At 36.3% G+C, this 15,297-nt stretch overlaps 8 protein-coding genes across 8 annotated transcripts; 2 read left to right on the top strand and 6 right to left on the bottom strand. All coding sequences in view use genetic code 12, as the record gives it.

The window, feature by feature from the left end:
* Positions 1 to 13: 13 nt before the first annotated feature.
* Positions 14 to 522, top strand: HRT1 (SCF ubiquitin ligase complex subunit HRT1; the record flags this gene model as incomplete). The annotated part of the gene is made up of 2 exons (XM_064997622.1): positions 14 to 38; positions 164 to 522. 2 exons carry the CDS (start codon positions 14 to 16, stop codon positions 520 to 522), a joined length of 384 nt encoding a protein of 127 aa, XP_064853694.1.
* Positions 523 to 993: 471 nt separating this feature from the next.
* PHA2 (prephenate dehydratase PHA2) lies at positions 994 to 2,007 on the bottom strand (the record flags this gene model as incomplete). Its single annotated transcript, XM_064997621.1, has 1 exon — positions 994 to 2,007. One exon carries the CDS (start codon positions 2,005 to 2,007, stop codon positions 994 to 996), a length of 1,014 nt encoding a protein of 337 aa, XP_064853693.1.
* Positions 2,008 to 3,088: 1,081 nt separating this feature from the next.
* DASC09_040210 (uncharacterized protein) lies at positions 3,089 to 4,150 on the bottom strand (the record flags this gene model as incomplete). Its single annotated transcript, XM_064997620.1, has 1 exon — positions 3,089 to 4,150. The coding sequence occupies one exon, from the start codon at positions 4,148 to 4,150 to the stop codon at positions 3,089 to 3,091; it is 1,062 nt and encodes a 353-aa protein (XP_064853692.1).
* A 1,389-nt stretch (positions 4,151 to 5,539) lies between these two features.
* On the bottom strand, positions 5,540 to 6,814 carry DASC09_040200 (uncharacterized protein; the record flags this gene model as incomplete). The annotated part of the gene is made up of 1 exon (XM_064997619.1): positions 5,540 to 6,814. One exon carries the CDS (start codon positions 6,812 to 6,814, stop codon positions 5,540 to 5,542), a length of 1,275 nt encoding a protein of 424 aa, XP_064853691.1.
* Positions 6,815 to 7,613: 799 nt separating this feature from the next.
* On the bottom strand, positions 7,614 to 9,887 carry VPS27 (ESCRT-0 subunit protein VPS27; the record flags this gene model as incomplete). Its single annotated transcript, XM_064997618.1, has 1 exon — positions 7,614 to 9,887. One exon carries the CDS (start codon positions 9,885 to 9,887, stop codon positions 7,614 to 7,616), a length of 2,274 nt encoding a protein of 757 aa, XP_064853690.1.
* Positions 9,888 to 10,473: 586 nt separating this feature from the next.
* Positions 10,474 to 11,017, bottom strand: VMA9 (H(+)-transporting V0 sector ATPase subunit e; the record flags this gene model as incomplete). The annotated part of the gene is made up of 3 exons (XM_064997617.1): positions 10,474 to 10,603; positions 10,773 to 10,853; positions 11,010 to 11,017. The coding sequence occupies 3 exons, from the start codon at positions 11,015 to 11,017 to the stop codon at positions 10,474 to 10,476; spliced, it is 219 nt and encodes a 72-aa protein (XP_064853689.1).
* A 328-nt stretch (positions 11,018 to 11,345) lies between these two features.
* RER1 (protein retrieval receptor) lies at positions 11,346 to 11,939 on the top strand (the record flags this gene model as incomplete). The annotated part of the gene is made up of 1 exon (XM_064997616.1): positions 11,346 to 11,939. The coding sequence occupies one exon, from the start codon at positions 11,346 to 11,348 to the stop codon at positions 11,937 to 11,939; it is 594 nt and encodes a 197-aa protein (XP_064853688.1).
* Positions 11,940 to 12,363: 424 nt separating this feature from the next.
* On the bottom strand, positions 12,364 to 14,459 carry DASC09_040160 (Hsp70 family ATPase; the record flags this gene model as incomplete). Its single annotated transcript, XM_064997615.1, has 3 exons — positions 12,364 to 14,207; positions 14,274 to 14,339; positions 14,435 to 14,459. The coding sequence occupies 3 exons, from the start codon at positions 14,457 to 14,459 to the stop codon at positions 12,364 to 12,366; spliced, it is 1,935 nt and encodes a 644-aa protein (XP_064853687.1).
* Positions 14,460 to 15,297: the final 838 nt, after the last annotated feature.

Here is a 15,297-nt window from a genome sequence, read left to right as displayed (position 1 = left end):
CCTAGAATTCAACATGTCTGAGACTATGGATATAGATGGTAAGTAGTAATACGAATTCAAAAGCGGACTAAACTTCCTAATTTGATGATTTCATACCTCATAGGTTGTTTCTAGACCAGCCATAACCGAGAAATCCAGTGTTATTAACTTGTTTTATTTGTAGTTCCTCCGGTAGAAGAGCAAAAAGAAGAGGAAGAAACAACGACAGTCGAAAAAAAAGCACCATCCAACGCTACAAAAAAGCCAAAGAAACCTCGTTTCGAAGTTAGAAAGTGGACGGCCGTGGCGTTCTGGTCTTGGGATATCGTTGTTGAAAATTGTGCCATTTGCAGAAACCACTTAATGGAGCCTTGTATAGAATGTCAACCAAACAATATGAGCTCATCCAATGAGGAATGTATCACAGTATGGGGGTCTTGTAATCATGCTTTCCATATGCATTGTATTTCTAGATGGTTGAAGACTCGTAATGTGTGTCCTTTGGATAATAGGGAATGGGTATTCCAGAAATATGGTAAATGAGGGGATTGGGGCATTGCTTTGCTTTATGTGCTATGGCTCTAGGTCAACATTCATGAAACAAAGGGAATAATATTTGGAGGAAGAAAGTAGAAGATCAAAATATGTCAGCTTACAATCAAAGATGCTTTGATATATAACAGCACTGAAACTACCAGCTGTGCTTATATTTGAATACTTGGTCTATAAGTTGTATCACTTATGGTGCCTGGTATACTCATTTTTTTTTTTCTTTTCGTTGTGGTTCATAACTAGAAAAGTATAAATTTCTATACTGTATTGCTATCAGTCTATATTTATTTTATTTATTTTTTTTTTTTATTTCTGTGCCTTTAATTTTGGTGTTGTTTGTTTATTTAATTCATAGGCTTTTTTGTGCTCATTCATGGCATCCCAGAAATGTAGGCGGTCTTTTACAAGTCTTGTAATTGTCCCTTGAGAAATTTTGCATTTTTTTAAAAAATTAAATATCTTTCAAAGCATAGTGTCGTTAACATCAACCTTATTGTCATAGTACATATCATCTCTTGCAAATGAACCCAAGATTTTCAAATCTTCAGAAATTTTTTTAATTGAATCTAAGCATTTTACCACATGCTCATCTCTCGGATTCCCCCAAAATTCAATGAAGAAGATATATTGCCATTTCACCAATTGAGAAGGGCGTGTATTAATTGTTGAAAGATTGATGTTATATTGTTTGAAGTATGAAAGAACATCACACAAAACGCCTGTATTTTCATTATGAACGGTAATTCCAACGAGAGTGACGTAAGGTTTCAGAGGATTTTTTTCAAGATCATTTTTTTCTGTTTCTTTGATTATTTCATTGAGATAAGATTTTTCGTCTTTGTCAGCCAATACCAAAAACCTTGTAGTATTATTATTATCATCTTCGATGTTCGTTAGAATTGGTTTCAATCCATATATTTCACTCGCAGTTACGCTACAAATTGCAGCGGTGGTAGTAATTCCATTCTTGATATCCTCAGTCACTAGCTGTGCTGCTCTAGAGGTTGAGCTGCTATCGACTTTCACAACCGTGGGGCTCAACTTCCCGCTGCCAAAGAAATTTGAGCACTGAGACCAAACTTGTGGGTGAGAATATATCTTCGTGATCGATCCTAAAGAACTGGCTGTGCTGAGCAAATTATGATGAATTGACACATATTGTTCACCGATGACCTCAAAATTTGGAGAATTCCTATTGTTATTTGAACTTTTCACATTGAGGGAGGTTTTGAAAAAATGGTTTCTTAGTAAATCATAAGTGAAAGCCACTAAGCCGTTGGTGGAATTCTCAAAAGGAATCACAGAATAATTAACATTTTTCGAATCAATGCTACTAAAACAATTTGCAATAGAGGTTTGTGGACAATATTGGATCTTGTGAGAATTTGAAATTTTGGAGAATTGCTGTAGTGCTGCTTGGTGACAGAAACTACCTTCTGGCCCTAGAAAAGCCACCCTTATAACACCGGAGCTCATGTTGTCTTTTAAACTTTGGGATTATAAAATATATTCTATTGAGCCCACAGAGATTATTTGTGTGTTGTTTGCACTTTAAATTTTATTATGTTGTTATTTGATATTACTCATAATTTTTTGATTGCCAAATTTTCATGGCTTTTTTTTTTTCCGGGATATCAATAATGCATTGATAAAAAGTATGAGCTAGAAAAAGTAAAGAAAAGGACCAATAGAAAGTGGGAAAGAGGAAAACCGTTCAAATCTTAAATAATGTATTTGAGAATAGGGCCATTATACTATTTTTTTTCTTTTCATACTTTTCCTATGCCTTTGAAAACATGAAGGAAAGACGAGTAAGTCACTATAAGCATCATCTAAGCACGGCGATAACCCTAATATCTCTTATCGACAACTCAATTTATCTGACCGGAGGCAAAATATCCTTAAAATATAATATAGAGAACATATTATGTTTGTTAATGTCTTTTTGTTGTTGTTTTTTTTTGATAAAATAGATTCAAATTTTATATTTTCCGCACTCTTGATTGAGATGGATGATCGCACGCTTCGGAGGACATAATCTTTTAAGCATTGATGCCCTTTCTTTTGGAACGCAGGTAAAGGACTCTCTAGCAAGGTTTCTGGCTGCTTCCATCTTCGGTTATTTTCACTGGTAATACCCTGAATTATTAATAGAATTTTTCGTGGGTTAGACCCCTGATCCGGTCTCCAGGATTTACTGGTGCTGTTCTCATGTAGGTTGAGGCAAACCTTAAATTCCAAAGTCTTGGTGTACTTACTGATTCGGGAGGTCTAAAGAGAAAAACAACAACAAAAATTTATTGAGAGGGTCAAAATAGCAGTGTTTTGAGAGCCAGCTTGAAAACAATGATATGACAAAAAAAAATTGAAAAATATAAGGAGTGTAGTAATGATCTAAAATAGTGAACGAATTGAAAACGGTAAGTTATATCTAAACAACGCACAGCATTGGAAAGAAAATTGAAAGATCCCAAGCCCAAAGATTAAAATGAAAGTCTAGTGAACAAAAAAAAAGAAGCCAATAACATAAAGAAATATCCAAAAGGAACTAGTGAATTTAAGACATCAAGGTGCTGACATTCATTCTCTTGTGTTCACGCTCTTCTCCTTCTCCTTCTTGTTCTTCATCATCATCATCACCAGTTTCAGTTCTCAATCTCTTGAATCTTCTTGAAGTGTAACCATTTTCATTAGCATGGGTTCTGTAATGTTGCATACAACTATCACTTCTAGCAAATTTGGATTCACAACCTGGGTACTGACATTTGTACTTCTTTTCGCCAGTATGCACCTTCTTGTGTCTGGAAAGATTACCAGCAGTATTGAATCCTCTTGAACAAATCTTGCACTTGAATCTTTTTTCTGTAGAGCTACTGGAAGAGTTGGTATTCATGGATGGAATAGAAGGAGCAGGTTTTACTTGGATGAGTTCACTATTTCTGCTAACCACTTGGGCCAATTGTTGCAAACCATTCAAAGGCTGGCTCATGGATTGTGCTTGGAAAGTGAACTGTGGCTGAGGAAGGGTGAATGAACCAAATCTTTCTTGTTGTAATTGTAATGGAGATTGTTGTTGAGATTGAGACTCCCCTCTCATAAAGTTCGAAGGACTAGCAGCATTGTCATTGCCGTATGGATCTTCAAATTGAACCTTTGCATAGTTATAAATTCCCAAGAAGGTTGAGCTTTCATTATCTCTAATTGATGGCGATGAATGAGCACTAGCACTAACATTTTGCAAAGCTTTAAAGTTTGAGTTTTCCAAGCTCAAAGAGTTCATGAATGGGGTTTCAAAGGATAAAGTAGGCTGATTTTCTTTCCCATTTATCGAGAGCATCAAAGATTTGAACGATGGTAACTTAACAGAAACTGGGGTAACTGGGACAGCAGACATGGATCTTTTGACTGGCGATTCAGAGTCAGAACTGTAAGGAGAAGCTTTGGTGGTATCCACATAAGTATAATTAGGAATCATAGCTGGAGTGGTGTATCTTGGTTCGTCACCAAGAGCAGGTAATCTCTTTGGAGTGTACTCGTTCAATTGATCATAACTTCGAGAATTAGCTTCGATATCTCTTGGGGTGTTTTGGTAAAAGCTGAGCTGCTGAATGGAGGACATTTCGAAAGACTATGGAGTACCTTTGCAAACTATTATTATTGTGAATGGATTCCTGAAAAATGAATTCTATGGTAGAGTTATTGTAGAAACATCCGCTGGAAAAATGGGGAACCCCGAAAGTTTATATATGCATGCCGAAATGCAATAACCAGAGCTGCAGCCGAGTGCTGCGCTACCGCCGGTGCGTAAAGTACCATCGGCAAGCACCCACAATAAAGGGCTAACCGAACACTGAAATCCATGGTAACATAAAGCAGCAAACAGAAATGAGGCCCTTATCCCTTGGATAAGCTTGTGGTATTTGTTTATACATTACCGCAATAGGAAACGAGGGCAGTACAGAACTTGTGAAAAGACGAGCGGTACCCAATAATTGAGGGCGGAACTGGATAAAAAAACAGTGGATCACAGTGGCTAGGAATCCATGACCAAGGGTTAATGCGACTTCCTTGAACTACGCTATTAGATGGTTAAGTAAATATGGTAAATTTTTGGGAATCAAACTAATTTTTAGAAACCATTTTCCTAAACAAAAGATTTTTGGTTGTTTGTTTATTGGTATCAAGATCTACAGAAAATCTCTAAGTCAAAATGTATAGAATTGATCGTAGTATATTCATCAAGCTCAAAGCGACAGTCCATTATTATCATGCAAACCTTCAAAGTCTTTAATGAAAATCATAGTAATAATAAGTTTAATATTATTCTTCATTCGCATGCACTATTCTTATACCTTAAAAAAAGAAAAAGTGGTATTATAAGAGGTAAAAGCATCACCGTGAATAATGAATCAAAGCAGTTCTAAAGCATTCTGTAGAGAAAAAAGAATAACAAAAATATATGGGCAATTATTTTTTCTTTCTTGGTTTTGTGTTAGAAAGCAGAATTGAGTCCAGTAATCAGTAGTTACCTAAAAGTCCCAGGTCTAGATCTATCACTGATGCAACCCCTATCTTACAAGGATTTTAATATATATGGATAGCATGGAAAACCCAGCATATGTTAATTACAAAATAGAATTCTGCGGTATTCATGAGAAAGGCTATCTATAATATTGAGCATCAAGTACAGATCAAAGGATAAACGCCTTATGTAGGTTGAAATCTAAAATCTATCGTAACACATGCAATCATAGCAACCTGAAGCGAATGATAGAGTCAGTCAACATGATCCAAAAAGTTTTTAGAAACTCACTTTCTGGGTAATATAATATGATTTTTAAAGGAACCGGAATTTAAGAAATAACACATAATAATGGCAATTTTACTATGTGTGCCTAGAATTGTTTTCTGTAGATTAATAAAATACAGAATAATTCGATGAAGACAAAATTAGTTCATCAAAAACTAAGAATTGGCATACGCACTTATCCTAGAAATTCTTGCTATTCTAATTATCAGGATTCATGATAACTAATCTTTGATTTAACAACCTCTGTTGATCTCCTGAATCCGATGGTATTCCATCATCATCCTCATCCTCTTTTATTTCTTGGTTTCCGTTCCCATCATTATCATTTTGCAATGTATTATTATTTGCGGTTGCTAATGAGCTTCTAGGTTGAGAGCTTGATTTGGTATTCAAAGAATCATACTTGTTATCCTCACCTGTTGAGCCCATAGCTGGAGCCATAATGAAATCGTCATCGTCATCATCACCATCGTAACGTGATAGATTGCTAAATCTATTGATCCCAAATCTCCCCATTTTTTCAGAGTATTTATTTGCAACCACTGCGGCTGCCACCTCTGGATTTTCAACATCATTAGCACCTTTACGTGCTTTCCAAATCCAAAATAGAATAAAAATGAAGATTGCAACTGCAGAAACAGAACCTACAACAATTCCTGCTATTGGTCCTCCAGAAAGAGAACCGGTTTTTGACTTTGATGTTACTGACAAGCTTCCGTCGGTCACACTTGCAGTGTAAGTGACATACACATCACTATAACTTTGTGTGGTTTTGATGAGCACTTTCGATGTTAAAGTTTTTCCATCGCTATTTACACTAAGAGACAATGATGTTGTTTGAAATGTTGTAGCTGAAAACGAGACATACGAAGAAGTGACTTTAAGGCTAGCACTGATCGTGGTCGGAGTAGCATGCGACGATTTAGAAGATGAAGTGAATGATGGTAATGAAGAAGATGAAGTGGATGATGACAATGTTGTTAATGAAGTGGATGATGACGATGGTGATAATGAAGAAAGCAATGAGGTCAGTGACAACAGTGACGGCAACGATGATTGGCTGGAAGCTGAAGAAATGGAAGCTGATCTCGAACTAGAACTTGAACTTAAACTGGAGCTGCTAGTCGCATCACTATTAATGTAAACAGAATAATAACTATCAGAGCCACTACAGGTACTATTCGAAAGACTAGAACAGGTAGAACCACACATACTGTCACTGGAAGAATCACCAGAGGGATCACTATTTGAACAAACACAGCCAGTGGAGTTGAGTAACGCGGCATATTTATAATTACTGCACTGACTCTCACAAGAGCTTACTGATAGCTCACTATCGTCGGTTGCATCTCCCGAAAAAGATGATTTAGAATAACAACCAAGATAGCTCCAATCAGCAGCGAGTGCTGGTTGTATCAATAACAGAGCAGACGATATTATCGACGATATTATTAGGGATGACGAAAGCTTCATTATAACTTGTATTGGCTAGTAAGAGAAATAAGATCAAATATTGATATTTTTAGGTATGGATATGTTAAAGAGTGTACTGTTTTTGAAGTTATGTTTTCACGGCAGAGTATTTGTTATTGACTGGTGTCTTTGGTTGATCTTGAAAGTGCAATAGATAGATGGGCTATGTGGACTTGGATCTGTTACTTTGAATGACTGAAGCGAGATAACCTCGATTTTGAACGAGTGGAAAGTTTGGTAAGAAGATGTTTAAAGAATGCTTATAGTTACTAAAAAAAAGAAAGAAAAGGTGAAAAAAAAATTGTAAAAAAATACAAAAAAAAAAAAAATGGATATATTACAGATCATCATCATATGCAAGTCAGGGGCGCGCAGGTTATATATAGAAAAAATTGCGGAAAATTTTCAGAGATCTTTTCTTTTTTTTTGCAGTGATGATAACCTACATACGGGGAAACTGAGACAATTCTTTACGTTTAATACACTGAATAACAGACAGGTGGTTTCTATAGAAAGAGCAATTTTTTTGTAATCTTTTTCAATATATGATTCTTGTAGCATTTGTATAACAGCTCTGGATGGACTGTGTGATAAAAAAAAAAAGGGTGAGAACAGAAAGCCAGAAAGCACTTGAATCACAAAGAAAGAAAAAAGACAGATCCCTTAATTAAAACCTCGGATTAACACTAAATTATATAGGAGGAAATAGAAGGTAAATAAAACAAGACAAAAATAACTAAGAAAAAATTTATTTATGGCTGAAAAAAAAACGAAAAGACAAAGAGCACAAAAAAAAATCCTATAATTCAATCAATAATGCCTCTTCCCTTGGAGCTGTATTTTGTTGTAATTGTGATTGAGGTGGCTCAATATTGTCTGTTGGTGCACTTGGAAACATATTTGAATAATTATTGTAATCCAAAGCTCTATGTTGCTCAGAAGGCGTAGGTACCTTCGTAAGTTGGGCTTGTTGGACTGGCTGAACTGGTTGAGTTGGTTGAACTGACTGAGCTGGTTGAACTGGTTGAGCTGACTGGGAGGGATATTGCGCTAGGTTTTGAATTTCTGGTGGATTTGTAGGATATTGTGGAAGCTCAACAGGTTGCGATGCCTCAACAGTTTCTTGAGTTTGAGATGCATCCAACGGCGCCTCTTGAGTCATTTCTTGTTGTACTTCAGGTGGATAGGAAGGATATTGAGGAACTTCGATAGGTTGGGATGGCTCAGCAGTTTCTTGAGCTTGAGCGACATCCACTGGTGCTTCTTGGATCATTTCTGTTTGTGGTTCAGGTGGATAAGAAGGTTCTGATGGGACAGCATATTGTGCTGGTGATGGGGTTTGATATTCCATATAAGGATTGTGGACGAATGGCGTATGTGTTTGCGTTGGTTGTGGGGTAATCTGGTTTGATATTTGTGGTATAGAACCTCTTTCAAAAATTGGTTGAGTTCCCGTATACATTGGTTGCTGCACCATTCCAGTATAGTTATTTGGTATCTCTTGTGTAGCACCTGTTTCAACGATTGCAGGACTCCCCGTGTAGATTGGTTGCTGTACCATTCCAGTATAGTTATTTGATAACGCAGGAATATTTGAAGGATATTGTTCAGGATAACTTGGAACGGAGTACGATTCTCTACTATAGCCTCTAAGCTTCAATCTTTTTTCTAACAAACCGTCGTAAAGTCTCACAATCGTATTCATCTTCGCCTGCAAATCAATAAATTGATCATATTTTCCCAAGTCTTCATTGATATTTCTACCCAATTTTGTTTTCAACTTGATGATCTCAGTATACAATGATTGGAGTTCCTCATTTTGTAACACTTGGTTGTCATTACTATCAATCATTTGCTTTTGTTTAAGATTTCCCATCAATTGTGAAAACAAGGAAATTGACTCCTCTTCCTTTGAAGAAACTCTCGATTCTAATTCACGATTCAAAATTGGCTCATAAATTGATGGCTGTTGGTATGGCTGTGGAGGCTCTTGGCGATTAGAATCCGCGTACAACTTGTTATCTATCCTATGTGGTTGCTTCTGCTCCTCCATATCCCTCAAACTAGCAGCTATAGCCGCCTTCATATCCTCGTCCAGGTAATTCTCTTCCACATTTTCATCTTCGTCATCAACGGTCTTACCGGAGGCACTCACATTCTGTTCCCCTGAATACTTTGGCTGATTTGGAGCCTGTGATTCTTGTAAACTCAAAGCTAAAGCCTTCTTTAACATTTCATCTTCTTCGTCTTCTATAAAGGTATTTCTGGATGAACGGTGCTTATGATGGTGTTTACTGTGGGTCTTGGATGTTGGCTTGGATGTTAATTGTTGGTAGCATGAGTCGCAAACTCTGACAGGTTCATTCAATCCAATCATTGGAATTTCAGTGGTATTTGAAGAGTGATCATGGCAAAACACCCCACCACAATTTCTACAATGATGTTTTCTATTCAACATTGTAAATGGCTCAAATCCAATCATACAGGAGTCAGAATCCACCCAAGCTGGAGGGACTTTGGATTCTAGAAATTTTTCATTGAGAATGATTTTTTCACTGATCTCTGGGAATTTGAAATTTTCGTCTCTCAAAGTTTTGTATATCGACTTAATATTGTGGTTCAAGTTCGAATTTTGTGAAAACAACGCGTGCCAAACTTCAATCAATTCCAAAACTTTGTCTTTAACCAAATCGCTAGTTTTTGAGTTATGAAGAATAAATAGCAACTTATTTAAAAATTGGTTATGAATAGTCCCATAAGATGATGCAAAATCATTTTCTGAACCACTGGTTGACCCTCCAGCAAATATTTCCAATGAGAAATTAATACCCGCGTTCTTAATACATAAATCAACAAGGTTTAGTAACTTAATTTGGCTATTCGGATTTCTGTTGTTGATAATTCTATTCTCCCAAGCCCTTAAAAATTCCTTGGCTTTAACTTTCTTAATCTTGAGTAGATCAATAATCTCAAATCCTTTAATCAAATCAATTTCTCCGTCAGGAATAGCCTCCGAACAGGTTTCCTTGATCATGAGATCGATGTCTATTGCACTTGATCCAAACCAACTCATTTTATTAGTACAGTATTATAAATCTAATCCTCCAAGTTAATGTGAGAAATCAGGGCTTTAGAAATAAAACATAGTGGCGATATCTCTTTGAGAAGTTGTAGAGCGGCGTAAATCCTCAGAAATATGATCACGTGTGCAATTATCTCATCTTTTTTCGTTTCTACAGTGGACATAGCTGGTTGATTATTTATACGAGGAATAAAGTGGGTACTGAGCCATCTCTGGTCTTCAATTACGTAACATGGTATAGCAGGAAATCAACTATAGCTTTGATTTTTTTTTATAGAATTAAAAATATAAGTAAGAAGGAAAAAAAAAAAAAAAAGAGAAAAAAAAGTTGGATGTATAGAAACACAATTGGGGATCACCACCCTAGAAGCACAAACATTACTTCTCCTACCACTCTTGATTAGGTTAGTCTGCTTCATAATCCTCTGCTTCTTGCAGCAGAAAAAAAGGGTAGCACATAATAAAGCATCAAACATAAAGTTCAACACGTAAAAACTGTAACGGACAAATAAACCCTTATCCTTTTCCGGAAAAAAATCTTCTAGATAGCCACCACCCAGTTCCTAATAGAAAAAGCCTACTCAGCATATTCAGGACGCAAATCCGAGCGACGAGGAACGACCAAAGGATGTAACTGACACAAGTATGTGATAGCCCACATCAAGTAGGCCATGGCAAGGAACAATATTATACTACTACGCCAGACACTAAAAGATTAATTGTTAGTACTGAGTGACAAAAAAAAAAAAATTGATAGTTCAAACATTAAGAAAATTCTATTCGAGGGACCTTTAAGCATTAGCTTTGTTACCACTGGTAGTTCCCATGAATGTATCTCTGGCTAGCCTTATCAGCCTCGGTAGCAATAATACGCACGTTCTATCCTGTTTTGGTGCAAAAAACCAAGCAACCACTGATAATACTATGACCAAGACCAAATTGAAAATCACGGTCCAACTGAGAATGAATTGTTAGTAATAGTTCCTAGCATGGCTTAACTGTCAGGATTCCCAAAAGTTCATGTGCTTCCTTGTGATCAACAAGTCTCCTGATCCTGAATAAAAATGGAGTCTTGGGTGATAAATAAAACATTTGATTTTATAGCATACATACCCACTCATCTTTAATACAAAAAATAAATAATAACGAGAAATATTTGAAATTCGTCTCTCTATCACAATGCGAGTTCTCTCTTTTGTTTTACCAATTTTTGATGATAGCTGAATTTTGTCACGTGTATATTTGTCACGTGTATATTGTTAAAAATTGAGAACAAATGGACAAAACATTACCGTGAAATGAAGAGTGAATTGTGTTTTCGAAATTATATATATTAGGAAAGCTATTTGTTTTCATTTATTTATTGTCAATTATTCAATCCAGTGTGAACGGAACCTTTTCGGTGAAGAATAAAAAAGCTTCTTTATTTTCAAAACAGATCATATTGCCATGCCATCCTTCGATGATCCAAGTCCAGCCGTCAACCAATTTACGGCATACATTGACAAGGCAAAAACATTATATCAAGTTAACTTGGATAAAGTAACGCCTTTCGTTACTTATAGATGGGCCGGTTTCGGGATCATGTTATTTTTATTCTTGGTTAGAATATTAGTTGCCCAAGGCTGGTACATTATTTGTTACACGCTTTCCATATATTTACTTTCTTTATTTATTCAGTTTCTCCAACCAAAGTTTGATGTTACTTTACAACAAGAGCTCAACAATGAATCAATTGAAGAAGGTTTGACTGAAGAAGAAAAAAGAGGTGGTGACTCTGGGGCTGTTGATGATGAATTTAGACCTTTTATTAGAAGATTACCTGAGTTCAAATTCTGGCATAGAGCTATGGTGGCCACCACCGTTTCCTTGTTTGGCAGTTTCTTTGAAATATTTAACTTGCCAGTATTCTGGCCAATTCTTTTAATGTATTTCATTGCATTATTCAGTTTCAGTATGAAGAAACAAATACAGCATATGATCAAGTACCATTATATTCCTTTGGATATTGGAAAGGCAAAGTACGGTAAAGTTGGCAAATGATGAAATTCTCGAACCATTTGGATTACCTAACAGCATCTTGCTTTGTGTTGTGAATATGATGATTATAGTAACGAGAAATATCTAAAGGTATTAACGTGAAAACTAGCTTGAATCTGGATATTTAGTGCTCTACTTGACTTCCATTGCTTGTTTTTTGATAATTTGACGTATTTTATTCATTTCTTTTTTCCTTTTTTTTTTTTTCAATTCTCCATTTGAGTACGTTAGTCTTAGTGTTACATGCCTTTTTGAATGTTTTTTTTTGTAGACTTTGTAAATTCAATTATACTGGAACATTACACATGGACATAGCGATTTTGGTTGGTTTTTATATACGTGACGACTATATACTTATTTTTTGAACAACGAAACAGATAGAAAAAAAAAAAAAAAAAACAGGACATAAACTCAAATATTTTGTGGCCTAATCAACTTCTTCAACAGTTGGGCCAGCAGTACCTGCACCGGAGCTTCCACTGCCAGGAGGCGGAGGCGGAGGATGAGCGCCTCCGGCACCAGTTTCATAGAACTTCTTCATAATCGGATTGGCAACTTCTTCCAATTCTTTTTGTCTGGACTTATATTCATCAGTCGATGCCGATTGAGATTCGTCTAACCATTTGATGGCCTCATTCGCTTCTTTTTCTAATTTTTCAACATCCTCACTTGCAACTTTATCCTTAAAGCCTTGCTCGGCAATGCTGTTCTTGAGTGAATAAGCGTAGCTTTCAAATCCATTCTTACTTGTAATTCTTTCTGTTTCCCTGTCATCCTCTTCTTTAAATTTCTCTGCTTCAGACACCATTCTTTCGATATCATCTTTAGATAATCTGCCCTTATCATTTGTAATGGTAATTTTGTTGGTTTTTCCAGTGCCTTTCTCGACCGCAGAAACGTTTAGAATACCATTGGCATCAATGTCAAAGGTTACATCAATTTGAGGAATACCTCTTGGCGCTGGAGGAATTCCTGAAAGTTCAAACTTCCCCAACAAATTGTTGTCTCTAGTCTTAGCTCTCTCACCTTCGAAAACCTGGATCAACACACCGGGTTGATTGTCGGCATAAGTGGAGAAAGTTTCAGACTTCTTTGTTGGGATAGTAGAATTTCGTGGGATCAATTTTGTCATGACCCCGCCAGCAGTTTCTATACCAAGAGATAATGGAGCAACGTCTAATAACAACAAGTCTTGGGTTTTTGTAGAAGTATGACCAGTCATAATTGCAGCTTGGACAGCAGCACCATAAGCAACTGCTTCATCTGGGTTAATTGACTTATTTGGTTCTTTTCCATTGAAAAAATCAGAAACCAATTTTTGAACTTTAGGAATTCTGGTGGACCCACCAACAAGAACAATTTCTTCAACGTCTGATTTCCCAATCTTTGCATCCTTTAGAACTTTTTCCACCGGATCCAAAGTGGATCTGAATAGTTCACCACATAATTCTTCGAATCTTGCTCTGGTAATCGAAGTATAAAAGTCAATACCTTCAAACAATGAGTCAATTTCAATTGAAGTTTGTGTAGAGGATGACAAGGTCCGCTTCGCTCTTTCGCATGCGGTTCTCAATCTTCTCAAGGCCCGTTGGTTCCCACTAATATCCTTTTTGTTCTTACGCTTAAACTCTTGGATAAAGTGGTTAACCAATCTACTATCGAAATCCTCGCCTCCTAAATGTGTATCCCCGGCAGTAGCACGCACCTCAAATATCCCATTATCAATAGATAACAACGAGACATCAAATGTCCCACCTCCCAAATCAAAGATCAACACATCGTGCTCACCTTTGCCATCATCCTTTTTGTCCAATCCATAAGCAATAGCTGCCGCGGTTGGCTCATTGATAATACGCAACACATTCAATCCGGCAATTAACCCTGCATCCTTGGTGGCCTGTCTCTGAGAGTCATTGAAGTATGCTGGCACCGTAACAACTGCATCCTTCACTTGCTCTCCCAAAAATGTTTCGGCAGTCTCTTTCATCTTGCCTAAAATCATGCTTGATATCTCTTCAGGGGTGAATTTTTTAGTCTCTCCCTTATACTCAACTTGGATCTTGGGCTTACCCCCTTCATTGATCACTTTGAAAGGATAATGCTTGATATCTTCCTGGACTTCTGGATCGTCAAATTTTCTACCAATCAATCGCTTGGCATCAAACACCGTGTTGTGAGGATTAATAACCGCTTGGTTTTTAGCAGCATCACCAATAAGACGTTCAGTATCGTTGAAGGCTACAAAACTTGCGGTGGTTCTATTACCTTGGTCTGTAAATTATGTTAGTATGCATCAAATTTAGGGTTGCATGTTGCAATTATCTAGCTAGTACTTACCGTTAGCAATGATCTCCACTCTTTCATTGCTGAACTTGGCAACACAGGAATACGTTGTACCAAGGTCTGATTAATTTTATTTTGTTAGTAAATCATTCAAGAAATCTATAATGTTGTGTAGTAATTATTGTGTGGTAATTATTTTACTACAATACACATACCAATTCCGATTGCACTCTTTGACATGTCTTAATTAAACAAAAAGAAAAAATTCAATTATGAAGAAAATCTCGAATTCTTAAATTGTAAAAATAATATAATGTTATTAAAACGTATCCCTAACTCTCAATCCGTGAAAAAAAAAAAAAAGTAGGAGCTGGAAAACTAGAAAGAGGTCAAATAACAAGAGATACGAAATTGGGGTTTATATGGTCGATCAATGGTTTTGTAAGTTTGCTCTCGCGCAAAAGGAAATTCCTGCTTAAGTAATAAGTTGCTACATTTATATCAAAAGAAAAGTTTTGTTTTCCTTTTCAGCATGATACTTTCGATCAACAACAAAAAAAAAAAATGCAGCCACCATACTTATAAGTATAAACATTAACAACAACAAATATGAAGCATCATCTGGTATTTAAATTTATAATTTACAGTTTTACCTTCGAATTTAACTTTTACTGAGAGCTGTTCTCATGGCCAGACAGTCATTTTTTTTTTGTCTCGTTCTAATGATGTTAACAATGTGATTCAGTGGGGGCGACCACACATTGATACAATTCAAACTGATAGAGCTAAATTCGATAATACTGGGGACCATTTCTTAGATTCAATGGAGCTTCACCTTTGGAGAAAATTGCATCACATAAAACCTTTTCTATCTTGCATGTACTGATCTCTGTTGTAGAATCTCTTTGTTCAGACACCATACAATAAATGGCATTATTGATTCCATCGAGAGCTTTAACATACCCCCTGCCCCGAAAATAAATAAAATAAGATACAGGGATTTAGAACTACTTCTTGATGTTGAAGGAATCCAGGGTACCTGTTAATTTTCCAACAGGATAATATCTTCCAGCTTAAT

This window comes from Saccharomycopsis crataegensis (genome assembly GCF_037102585.1).
Source record: "Saccharomycopsis crataegensis DNA, jcf7180000000084, whole genome shotgun sequence".
NCBI lineage: Eukaryota > Fungi > Ascomycota > Saccharomycetes > Ascoideales > Saccharomycopsidaceae > Saccharomycopsis > Saccharomycopsis crataegensis.
This window is presented reverse-complemented; position numbering and strand designations above follow the sequence as displayed.